Consider the following 12,642-nt stretch of genomic DNA (forward strand, 5'->3'; position numbering starts at 1 on the left):
GCTGAGACGGATCCGTCAGCGCTAAAATCTCATCAAGGTCTGTCAGCGACAGAAACTACAAGCGGCACGACATGGACCGACACGGACCTCAGATTTTTAAGGCTGTACGGGTTTAGATCCGCGAGGTCCGTGTTTTACCCCTTCCCTAAAATGAGCCAATAATTTTCATTTAAAAAAATGAACAAACTTTAGAATTTGATAATTGGGGTTTTCCCAAAAAAAAAAAAAAAAAAAAAAAAAAGGTCTATACTCTGCTCACAATACAATTAAACTAAATAAGGGAAAGCAACAATTTTCTCTGTGCAGCCTTCTGCTAATGAGTCTGAATGCCGAGTCTATAATTAAGAATCCTGTAATTAGCCACAGTAGCAGGGGAGAGTTTTACAAGGATTTCTTTCCCAACATCTCTGCCGTTCCTGCGCATCTCTCGCTGTGGGTCCGCCGGGAGAAACGCCAGTTTGCCTCGAGGTCGATGCCATCCAGTGAGCGGGGCGGAGGGCGGCGTTTATGACGGGCGCAGGACGGAGCCCGATGCCCCTCGTCTCGGGGAGCGAATGAGCGCGCGCTGAAGCGACTCTCACTCTCTCTCTCTCTCGCGCGCGCGCGTGGGGTTTCCTTGCCATGCTATGGTGATTCCAGAACCGCGGGCGGTTTGGTCGACGCGGGGGTCTCGGCGGCCGGGGCCATGGCTCAGATGCTGCGCGCAGCCGGGCGGGCGAAGTGGACGGGCGCGAGCGCGGCCAGGAGAGCCGCCCTCGTGCTGGCCGCGGCGTACGGCCTGAAAGCCCTCTGCCCCGTCCTCTGCAAGCGGCTCAGGGCGCCGGGCCGGGTCCTGCCCTGCGTCGGGGAGCCGCAGCCCAAGAGCTCGCCGGCGGTGAACGCGGCTTTCTTCCGGCAGCTGCGGGAGCTGCGCAAGATCCTCTTCCCCCGGCTGCTGACCCACGAGCTGGGCTGGCTCTGCCTGCACTCGGTGGCGCTGGTCTCCCGGACCTTCCTGTCCATCTACGTGGCCAGCCTGGACGGCCAGATCGTGAAGACCATCGTGGAGAAGCAGCCGCGGAGCTTCGCCGCCAAGCTGATGAAGTGGCTCCTGATCGCCATCCCGGCCACTTTCGTCAACAGCGCCATCCGCTACCTGGAGTGCAAGCTGGCCCTGGCCTTCCGCACGCGCCTGGTCGACCACGCCTACCGGACCTACTTCGCCGACCAGACCTACTACAGGGTGATCAGCATGGACGGGAGGCTGGCGAACCCCGACCAGTCGCTCACCGAGGACATCGTCATGTTCGCCCAGTCCGTGGCGCACCTGTACTCCAACCTCACCAAGCCCATCCTGGACGTGGTGCTGACCTCCTACACCCTCATTCAGACCGCTCAGGCCAGGGGAGCCGACCCCCTGGGGCCCACGCTGCTGGCCGGGCTGGTGGTCTATGCCACGGCCAAAGTGCTGAAAGCCTGCTCGCCCAAATTCGGCAAGCTGGTGGCCGAGGAAGCCCACCGCAAGGGCTACCTGCGCTACGTCCATTCGCGAATCATAGCCAACGTCGAAGAAATAGCCTTTTACAGGGGGCACAAGGTAAGAGAGGGGGGATGGGCAAACGCTTTAGGTCAGGGGTGTCCAACCTTTTGGCTTCCCTGGGCCGCATTGGCCGAAAAAAAAAAATTTTCTGGGGCCGCCAAAACGCGCAAACGCTGCAGCAACGCAGAAGAGGGAACCGGCAAGGCGGTAACCCCCCCCTCCCCCGGGGGGGGGGGCAGCAGAGGAAAACACTGCATCGCCCAAAATACTTCACGGGGCCGCAGGTTGGACACCCCTGCTTTATGTGATTGTTAAACCCTCCCTTCTGCTCGGATCTCGCATGCCTTCTCCATCCTCCGGCGGATTGGATTTCTCTGATATCTGATATAGACGAGCTGAATAAAACATTCTGTGCATCTACCATAGCCAGAATTAATACGTAGTACCCCTTGGGGGGGAATTGATATTTTTGACCACACAGGAACATATTGCTGCTGAGATTTTGAAAAATTGTTGTTGTTTTTTATTATTATTTCATTATAGATAGTATAACCTATCAATCATTAAATTTTTAAGATCCTAATTAGACCTATGGGCAGGTCATAAATTCTATCTTCTTCTTTCTATGATTATTTCTGCCTTCTATTTCTTTTTTCTTTTGTGCTACCCACCATATGTGTTTTTCACTAAATGTTTCTTCTCTTTCTTTAAAGATTGTAGTTCATCCCCCTCACCTTTATTAGTTATTTATTAGTATGTATATATTTTGTTTTTAATTGTATAAAACTGTTCTGTTTTGTCCTCTATTTTAAAATGGTCTACGCATTGAAGTATTAGACACTGCGTGTACAACAAACCTTTAATGAAACTTGATTGTTACATGCATCCTTCTGATTTGAACTGTCTTGCAATTGTTTGGGAAGGGGTAAAACGCGGACCTCACGGATCTAAAACCGCACGTGCTTAAAAATCCGTGGTCCGTGCATTGACAAGTCCGCCTTCGCTTTCCCTGCAGCTCAGCTCAGGCACGTCACATTCTTAAAAATCCAAGGTCTGCGCCACTTTTAGTCTGGCTCTGACAGAGCTCTATGACAATTTAACTCTGACGGATCCTAATGCCTTTCCCTACCTATGCTAGGATCCGTCAGAGTTAAATTGTCATAGAGCTCTGTCAGAGCCAGAGACTAAAAGTGGCAAGGACCTCAAAAGTGGCACGGACCTCAGATTTTTAAGGACGTGCGGTTTTAGATCCCCAAGGTCCATGAGGTCCTTCCCCAATTGTTTTAGGGAGCTGATCTTTTCAAAGGACTACAAAGAGCAAAGATTGATCAGGAAATTTGCCTCTCATTCAAGTATTTCCTGTTAGGTGGAGTTTATTTATTCCATCTAAAAATAAATCAAATCGTATAATATAGGACTCACAGGAGTCATTTCAGGTAAGTACAGGTCATTATCCAATTAACACTGCAGGACAGGTCCTATCAGAGGACTGCATGTACCAGTGAAATAATAATTACAACAATTGTTCTGACTTCGCCCTGGGAGCAAAACGAATCTACTAAAACCGAATCAGCCCTTATCTTCAATAATACAGGTGTTGTTATTACCAGAGGCAGCTGAAAAGCTCTCAGCCCAACCAAGATGAGAATGATATGGAAGCATGAAACTTGCAAGTTATCACACTTTTCGTTTCATTTCGTATCATTGAAATGAAAAGTATCAAGAAAAGTTTCATGACCCCATATCATTCTCTTGGTTGGGCTGAGAACTTTTCAGCGGCTCCTCATATATAATTTGCCTCTGACAAACTTGCTGTAAAATGTAGCCTATGTTGATAACTTTCCCCCTAACTCATGCAAATTTAGCATAGGTCCCATTAAAAATAGAACGTCTTAACGGTGGCCCACATTGACAACTTCCTCCTAAAATGATATTTATTCCACTTTCCCACGTACCCAAGTGAAAAAAGTATTGCATAAGTCTGTAGAAGAAATATGGAAAAACTTGTCTGGATAAGTGTCCATTCCCTTGAGCTTCTAGAGCAGTGCTGTTCAAAATTTTATCTAATTGAATCACATTTTAACAATTAACCATCATCTAAAATAATGTGTACTTTTAAAACAAGATAGCAGACCTTCCCACACTTGTCCAAATCATGGGTCAATGTGTGCTCACAGACTCCAGTTCAAATTTTTTTTTTTTCCCCCCAAAATAGTTTAAATAACTTCAGGGGTTATACCACAAAACGTGTCATCCCACAATAGATCTAATTTAAAATAACTCTCAGTGGTCTCAAATATACAGCAAAAAAGCTATTAACAGCATGCTACTTACTATGTCAGCACACTATGCAATAAAACATCTTAAATGGCATAGCAAAATGGTCTCCAACCTTTTTACATAAAGGGCCGCAGTGTGATACAAGATGACCTGTTTGTTCATTAGCGCCAACAATTGAGACAGTCACCTCTGCACAACTAACAGAAGAATCCAGTGGAAGAGAGCAGAGCGAGCCTAGTCTTCAAAACCCACTTTAATAACAACCAATGGTAAACAGTCTGTCAGTCATAGAAACATCTGGCAAATTATGGACTCGACGCGGACTGTGTTTCGGCTAAACCGCCTGCATCAGGAGTCCCTGTCAGTACCAAACCAAATCTGAAAGCCAAATCTGTAAGGATAGGAATATAGACGAAGGATTCTCGGTTCTGAGTTACACAATTAAAGAGATTGTAGCTACAGCCAAGACTTGAAATAAGTAAAATATTTTATATTATTAGATTAGTGCTATGATATATATATGGGCAGCCACATACTCATTTGGGAGTAAAGGTGTTGTACTCTGAGCGCTTTCACTAAAATGTAATTTAATTTAATTTTTTTAATAGTAAAAAGTAGATAAGCATTTATCTTGTTCTCTTTACTTATAGCTTGAGTTAAATATTAGATATGTTTGTCGGGATGCAGCGGAGCAAAACAAAAAGGGGGGACTTGTTCATGAGAAAGCCTTCGTGCGAAACATGTTGAACTGATAGGTCCTTCCCGATGTTTAAAGACTTACCAGATAAAACTACGATTGAGGCTAAGTTAAGAGTTTTTCAGTTTGGAAGTGATTTTCACATATGAATTATGCACATGAATTGCACAGAGCACTTAAAAAAATATAATTTAAGTCTGATGATGAGACATAAGCCAATAAAAAAATAAGCCTAAGAATAATTTGGCTGGTGGTTGGCATGATCTGAAGACTTTAAACAAATAAAAATTTATATATAAGATAAGTTTTAAAGAATATTAAATGCTGGTTTTCTTATTTTGGATAATTCTATAATATTATACATTGCCAGAATTTGGTGTTGTGTGATAAATGCACAGAAGTACTTAGGGAGCAATTCTACTGCTGGGCACTTTAATTTAGGTACCCTGAAGATGCACAGTGAGAGCCTATTCTAATTATGGAACCTCAGCACCACTGATCTCTCTAAGTTGAGCAGAAATCCTTCATTTACAGAACTGCCAGGGGGGAGGGGGGGAGTGTGTGTTTGTGGGGGGGGGGGGAGGTGCTGTGTTAACTATCACATTTTCAATAGAGAAGGACAGGCAAGTTCTGCAAGACTCCAGGGAACCTGCCTGTCCCTAGCAATTGAAAACACAACATTGAAACACCACCTCCTGGCAGACTCTTGCACAGCTTAGAAGGAATAATGCTGAACACCTGTGTTCTGTTTTAGAATACAGTGGAACCTTGGTTTACGAGCATAATTCGTTCCAGAAGCATGCTCGTAAACCAAATTGCTCGTATATCAAAGCAAGTTTCCCCATAGGAAGTAAGGGAAACTGCTTTGATTGGTTCCACCTCCTCCTCCCCCCACGAGGCTACTGGCGCTACTCCATTCTCCCCCCCTTGAGGAATCTGACGCTGATCCAAACCCCTCCCCGCGATCCAGCTCCCCCCCTGTGAACCGGCATCCCCCCTGTTTGCGTTGCCCCCCCTCCACCGCGATCCTACTTTCCCCCCTCCCGAGCAGTCAATGACACCCTTTACCCGACTTGGCACCAGTGCCGGTGCCCGAAGATTCTCCTTCTTCTGGTGCGGCTGGGCGGTGCGTCGGAGATCCTCCTTCTTCTGGTCTGGGCTGGGCTGGACTGGCTTTGAGCATTTGCGCATGCTCAAAGCCTTCTGGTCTCGCTCTCAATCTCGGAGAGAGTGAGACCAGAAGGCTTTGAGCATGCGCAAATGCTCAAAGCCAGTCCAGCCCAGCCCAGACCAGAAGAAGGAGGATCTCCGACGCACCGCCCATCCCAGGCCGCGCCAGAAGAGGGAGGATCTTCGGGCACCGGCACTGGTGCCAAGTCGGGTAAAGGGTGTCATTGACTGCCCGTGGGGGGAGGAGTAGGATCACGGTGGAGGGGGGGCAACGCGAGTGGGGGGGGTGCCGGATCGCTGGGGGGGATGCCGGATCGCGGGGTGGGGGTGGGGCGCTCGTACAGCGAGGCAAGCTCGGTTTACGAGGCACCAAGTTTGCGAATGTTTTGCTCGTCTTGCAAAACACTCGCAAACCAGTGCACTCGTAAACCGAGGTACCACTGTACTTATGTAACTTGGTATTGGCATGCTTAACATGGGAGCCCTGCACATTTCTACATCTTCCTTGCAAATATTCTTTATATGTTATGCATAAGAACATAAGAATAGCCATACTAGGTCAGACCAGTGGTTCATCTAGCCCAGTATCCCATTTCCACAGTAGCCAATCCAGGTCACAAGTACCTGGCACAAATCCAAATACGTAGCAACATTCAAAGCTACTGATCTTAGGACAAGCAGTGGCCTCCCCCCCATGTCTGTCTGAATAGCAGACTATGGCCTATTCCTCTAGGAACTTGTCCAAACCTTTTTAAAGACTAACTACTCTTACCATATACTCTGGCAATGCGTTACAGAGCTTAACTATTCTGAGTGAAAAAAAATTCCTTTAAAAGTATTTCCCTAAAAATCAATCCACTTGTACCCATTCTACACCACTCAGGATTTTGTAGACTTCAATCTCCTCTCTGCTCTTTTCCAAGCTGAAAAGCCTTAACCTCTATAGTCTTTCTTCATACAAGGGGAGTTCCATCCCCTTTATTATCTTGGTCACTCTTCTTTGAACTTTTTCTAATTCCATTATATCCATATATCTATACATATAGATAAACAGTATGTAGATATAGATATTTTTTGAGATACAGTGACCAGAATTGAATGCAATGCTCAAGGTGAGGTCACACCATGGAGTGATACAGAGGTATTACACTTCTCCCTCGGTATTCGCGAGGGATAGGGGCAGAGCGAATGGAGAAAAACCGCGAATAACTTCTGGTCTGGCTCTGACCCACCCCTGCCTCCCTCCCGGCATCCCGGCCTTACCTGGTGGTCTAGCAGGCTTTTGGGGCAGGAGCGATCTTCCTATGCTCCTGCCCTGTGCAGATCGTCAATAGGAAATGACTGCCGTGAGTTCCCGTAGTCTCTCGAGACTACCACGGGAGCTCAGGCAGACCAGACCCAACCCTTGCCTCCTCCCCCCCACCCTAAAGATAGCACAGAAGCATAAATGGAAAAAACCAATCACTGCAAATAACAGAGGTGTTCAGAGCTGATTTAAAGTTTGGCTACGCATCTGAGGTGATAAAGAGTTAAGGTAAGGGTCTCAAATGGCCAGAAAGTGTTTCCTTCATTTGTAGGTACACTTAGCATCCTTGGCCTCCCATCCCATTAACTCATGAATATATAATCTCCAACCCCAATGTTGGAGATTATATATTCATAAGTCCACTCTTTCAAAATAGATTTCTGTCCCAGAATATATAACTTGCAGACCCAAAGTCTAGATCCCTGCCCCCGAATCCCACAAGTGTTCAACATGCCCAAAAGAATCACCTCTGGAGACAAAACCAGATTCTGTCTCAATACATGGCAGACATAAGCCCCAGCCCGCTTCCAAAAGGACTGTAAAGCTGGACAAAGCCAGAAAGCATGAAAAAATTGGTGTCAGGTCAAAAGAACGCCGGGACAAAGACGCGCCCAGACAATTGAGCGCAGTGCGCGCCGCCGCGCCGCTCTAAATTACTGTTTTTAGTGCTCCGACGGGGGTGTGTGGGGGGGTACCCCCCCACTTTACTTAATAGACATTGCGCCGCGTTGTGGGGGGTTGTAACCCCCCATATTTTACTGAAAACTTCACTTTTTCCCTGTTTTTAGGGAAAAAGTTCAGTTTACAGTAAAATGTGGAGGGTTACAACCCCCCAAACCTTCCACAACGCCGGCGCGATGTCTATTAAGTAAACGGGGGGGTTCCCCAACAAAACCCCCCGTCGGAGCCCCTAAAAATTGTAATTTAGAGCGGCGCGGTGGCGCGCGCTCAATTGTCGGTGCGCGCTTTTGTCTTTCGTGCCGTTGTCTATGAACCAAAAAAATTTGCCTCCTCTAGATCAGTGGTTCCCAACCCTGTCCTGGAGGACCACCAGGCCAATCGGGTTTTCAGGCTAGCCCTAATGAATATACATGAGAGAGATTTGCATATAATGGAAGTGACAGGCATGTAAATGTGCTTCATGCATTTTCATTAGGGCTGTCCTGAAAACCCGATTGGCCTGGTGGTCCTCCAGGACAGGGTTGGGAACCACTGCTCTAAATTACATTTCAAACAAAGAAGTAGCTGGACATAACCCATTCTATGGAACTGGGAAGGCATAACATCCTCCCTATGAAGGACTTTCAAGGCACTTCCTCATAGGGGAGCGCTTCAAACTTTAGAGGGAATGCGTTTTATATGAGTCAGAACATCCCAGGTAGACACTCAACCTCCCAAATCACCCTACCATCTGTTATGGAGTTGTGAGATATCCTTCGCGGGTCCCAAATCAGATAGAGCCCTGTGGGTGGCCAAAATTGACATATTCCCCAGAGAAATCAAATCAAAGAAGTGACATAATTTATCCCCCAAAGGAAATCTCATGGCTGTTCTATCCAACGAGAGATAATAATGTTTAAGTTGACAAAAGGCATAACAATTTCCCCATCTTGTAGTTGCTCTTCTAGAGAATTCTGCATAAGTAACCAGAGACCCTGCCAGAGTTGTTAGATGTAATGTAATGTAATGTAATTTATTTCTTATATACCGCTACATCCGTTAGGTTCTAAGCGGTTTACAGAAAATATACATTAAGATTAGAAATAAGAAAGGTACTTGAAAAATTCCCTTACTGTCCCGAAGGCTCACAATCTAACTAAAGTACCTGGAGGGTAATAGAGAAGTGAAAAGTAGAGTTAGAGGAAAAATAAAATAAACATTTTAACAAGACAGCATTGATCTAAATACTTTGGAAGGTAGAAGAGAGGAGAGAAAGGAATAGAAGCAGAAGGGGGATGCTCGAGGAGATTGACCCCTGCCTCCTCCCAATGTTGGAAGGCCTTATTCTCCCTCCCCAGCAATTATCGTGGCTTATGCTAAATACTGGAAGACCTACTTCTCTGTTAAAACACAACATACACAGGGTTAGACACATATGCCATGCATTCCATTAAAATCCCCAACTAGATCTTTCCAGCTCCTCCTGGTCCTCTCCGGGTCCTCCCTGGACTCCATCTCTCCAGGTCTTCTCCCGAGTCCTCTCTGACCCTCCATTGGCCCATTGGCTTCTGCATGTTGCCACCATCCCAGCCAGTTCCTCTGCCGGACGCTCCTTAGAACTCTAGCCAATGCCCCCAGAGTCTACCAGACTGTCTCCTAGGGATCCACTGACTGCTACCGGTGCCATTACCAGTTTTTCTGCCGGTTGCCACTATCCTAGCTGGTCCCTCTGCCGGTCAACTGTCAGTCCTTCTCTCTCAGCCTTGGACTCTTCCAGTTTTTCCGTCACTCAGTCATCTTATCCTGCACGCACACATTGAGGGCTCTCCCAGCCCCTCAATCATTTTATTGCAGATGCACGCACTGAGGACTCTCCTTTTGGGGCCTCACTAGTCCCTCGCTCCCTGGCCTCTTGGGTTCTACCACCTGGATTCTTCTTTACTGGTCCCACCGCTGGTTGTCAAGCCTGAGCCACTTTCTTGACTTCAGGCTCTACCGGGCCCTCCGGCTACTCTTAGCTGTTGCCAGTGTATAGGTCCCCATGGACCCTCCCACCACCAGACTTCATTATAGGGCCAGATCTTTCTGCCAGTGTATAGGTTCCCGTGGACCCTCCCTCCACCGGGCTTCTGTTCTCCTCTGCACCAGTCCCCCCTGTTAGGACTGGTTAGCCTGACCACTCTACTCCACTGCACCGAGTCTTCTGTCAGTTGGTCAACAGTGGCCTTAAGGCTTACTGGGAGTTAGGCCAGAGGCCAGCATTCCTCCTCCCGAGGGTCGCCTAACTCCCAAAGGAGCTCTTGCTTTCTGAGCTCTCTGTCTGGAAACTCCCAGCAGCACTTGCAGCTCCTGTGCAAATTAGCTAGGCTCTCTCACTGCTCTAGCGCACAGGCTTTATCTGGTAGAATGCCAGTGACAGGAACTTTACCCTGTCACAGTGGGTCATGCAGTATTACTGAATACCGGGAATCTACACTTAACTAATGCATCAGGATTTACACCTGATTTCAGATGGTTTAACTCCTCAAGTTCAAAGTTGAGTGCCAATCTCTGGGTTATGCACTTCTATAAAGAATTTTGCCCTTGGTGTGGTCTAGGATTATAATACAAAACAGTTCCCCAGTTAAAATAAGCATGAATGACCAGGCAAAGCTCAGTGCTAAAGAATATAGAGGCTATTACCTCCTGTAGATTATAATTTTGCTTCATAAGACAAGTTTTCTATTTTAAAGTCATAAATCTCAGCTATCTATTATATTCAACTCTTATTTTACTGGCCAAAAATAATTTAAATTGCTTAATTTGTTGCAACAGACTACACCATAGGAACTGAACTCAAAACAAAGTCAAGAGTGAAGCATTTCCTAGCAATGAAGAAACTGTCTCCAGGGCATTTGGGTTAAAAAGTCTAGAGAGGCTGTAGAGAAACTCAGGAAGTTGAACATTGTTGAAGTAAAGAGACAGCAAACCTGAGTCAGGAAACTAGGACACAGAATTAGAGGTGTATCAGGACCACTGTTGGATAATGGGAGAAAAAAAATAGAAATAGTTGTTTACATGGGTAGATATATTGTCTGTTTTATTCAGCATCTGAATAGAATACATTAAAATGTTTGATAGAACGCCTTCTTTTGTAGCTTCTTTCCCCAGCAACAAACAGTGCAGAAATTGTCTTTAAATGGAAATATGACCCATAGCGGTAGTCACATGAGACTTCTGTAGGTCGGCGGCAGAGTGGCCAGTAGTGATTGGGCATCGCTTCTGGCTGAAGAGCTCCGGATCCCAGTGGATGCCCCCCAAACCCCTTTGGATTCCCTAGACCCCAGAGGATCCCCCTGGACCCCCCTGGACCACTAGTAATATGTCAGGTAGCCACTTGGGGGTCTGTACTTCAGGGAGGTTGGGTCCGGGGGAAACTCAGTGCTGCAGCCCAAGAGCATTGGGCTGTGGTTTTGCGTGGTCCAATGCTCCCGGATGGTAAAGTAACCCCAGCAAAAAAGCTGGGATTATTATATTGTGGTTTATGGCTCTTATTGCGATAGTCACATTAGAATATTTGCATAGTAACGAGATGTAAAAACATGCAGTTGCATATTTTTCAACTTATTACTTCCTAATGCACGGTGACTTGGATATCACCACACTGTCCCTCCCCCCCTCTTTTTTTTACAAAACCATAAAAGCGTTTTTTGGCGTGCTGAATGCTCTGTGCTGCTCCTGAACTCTATGAGCGTCGAGAGCAGCGCAGAGCATTCAGTGTGTCGGCCTGCACTAAAAACCACTCCCATGGTTTTGTAAAAGGTGGGGTGTGTTTGGAACAGCAGCATTAGGGCCATTTAAGTCAAGTTAAGGGGCAATTAATGCGACTTACAGCCCTAACGCTGTTTGATGAATTCCCCCCTAAATGTCTACCAATTTGTCATGCCCTTGTCCCACCCAAAATATGGAGCAGGTATAATTGTGTGCATTTGCATTTATGCACCACAGGAGCTGGATCTGGATGCCTATTTTATAAAAGGCACATTGGCACCTATGTTGCCTTTATAAAATAAGCACTTTTTTAGACTTCTGACATAAGACCTGTTAGATAATCAGGACTTCTATGATTAAATCAAATCAACTCCCTTTTAATTTTTCTTTCCACAATTGAACAGATATTGTAGCTGAATTGGAGATAAATTTTATGGGCCCATTAGACTGGTGTATTTGTTCCTATGTATACACATATGTACATTCCCCTGGATTCTATATGTGGCACCCAACGTTGGGTGCCCAGCTTTGAGCGAGCTTCTGAGATGTGCTTGTAAATACATTGGATAATAAGTTCTGAGCCATCAGTCATTTGGGTGCTAATGACCAATTATTGATGTTAATTAGCATTCATTAAAATTTGCTTGTTCATCTGGCTTGGGAGTGTGTAAACTCATGGAAACTCTACTTAAAGAGAAATTAGACACAATATTGGATGAGGGGAATCTGAGGGATCCCTGTCAACATGGATTCACTAGGGGCAGGTCATGCCAGTCCAATCTCATCAGCTTCTTTGATTGGGTGACAGGAAAGCTGGACTCGGGAGAGTCTCTGGACATAGTATACTTGGATTTCAGTAAAGCTTTTGACAGTGTCCCACACCGTAGACTATTAAACAAGATGAAATCGATGGGGTTAGGTGAGAAACTAACGGCGTGGGTCAACGATTGGCTGAGTGGAAGACTTCAGAAAGTGGTGGTCAATGGCACCCTCTCTGAGACATCGGAGGTGACTAGCGGTGTGCCTCAGGGCTCAGTCCTGGGACCATCCCTTTTTAACATATTCATAAGGGACTTGACCCGAGGGCTTCAGGGTAAAGTAGCGCTGTTCGCCGACGACGCCAAACTGTGTAATATAGTGGGTGGAAGCAATCCCACGGATGGTATGACGCAGGATCTGATCAAGTTGGAAAAATGGTCCACGACATGGCAGCTGGGCTTCAACGCTAAGAAGTGTAAGGTCATGCATCTCGGCAGCAGA

General features: G+C 46.4%; 1 protein-coding gene across 1 annotated transcript in view; it reads left to right on the forward strand.

Moving 5' to 3' along the window:
• Positions 1-404: 404 nt before the first annotated feature.
• The window catches only part of ABCD2 (ATP binding cassette subfamily D member 2), a 91,803-nt gene continuing 79,565 nt past the window's right edge, over positions 405-12,642 (forward strand). The window contains exon 1 of the mRNA XM_033959419.1: positions 405-1,576. Within this exon, the coding sequence (XP_033815310.1) occupies positions 686-1,576 (891 nt within the window). The 5' untranslated portion in view covers positions 405-685. The remainder of the gene's footprint in view (positions 1,577-12,642) is intronic.

The sequence above is a fragment of the Geotrypetes seraphini genome, chromosome 9 (assembly GCF_902459505.1).
Source record: "Geotrypetes seraphini chromosome 9, aGeoSer1.1, whole genome shotgun sequence".
Lineage (NCBI taxonomy): Eukaryota > Metazoa > Chordata > Amphibia > Gymnophiona > Dermophiidae > Geotrypetes > Geotrypetes seraphini.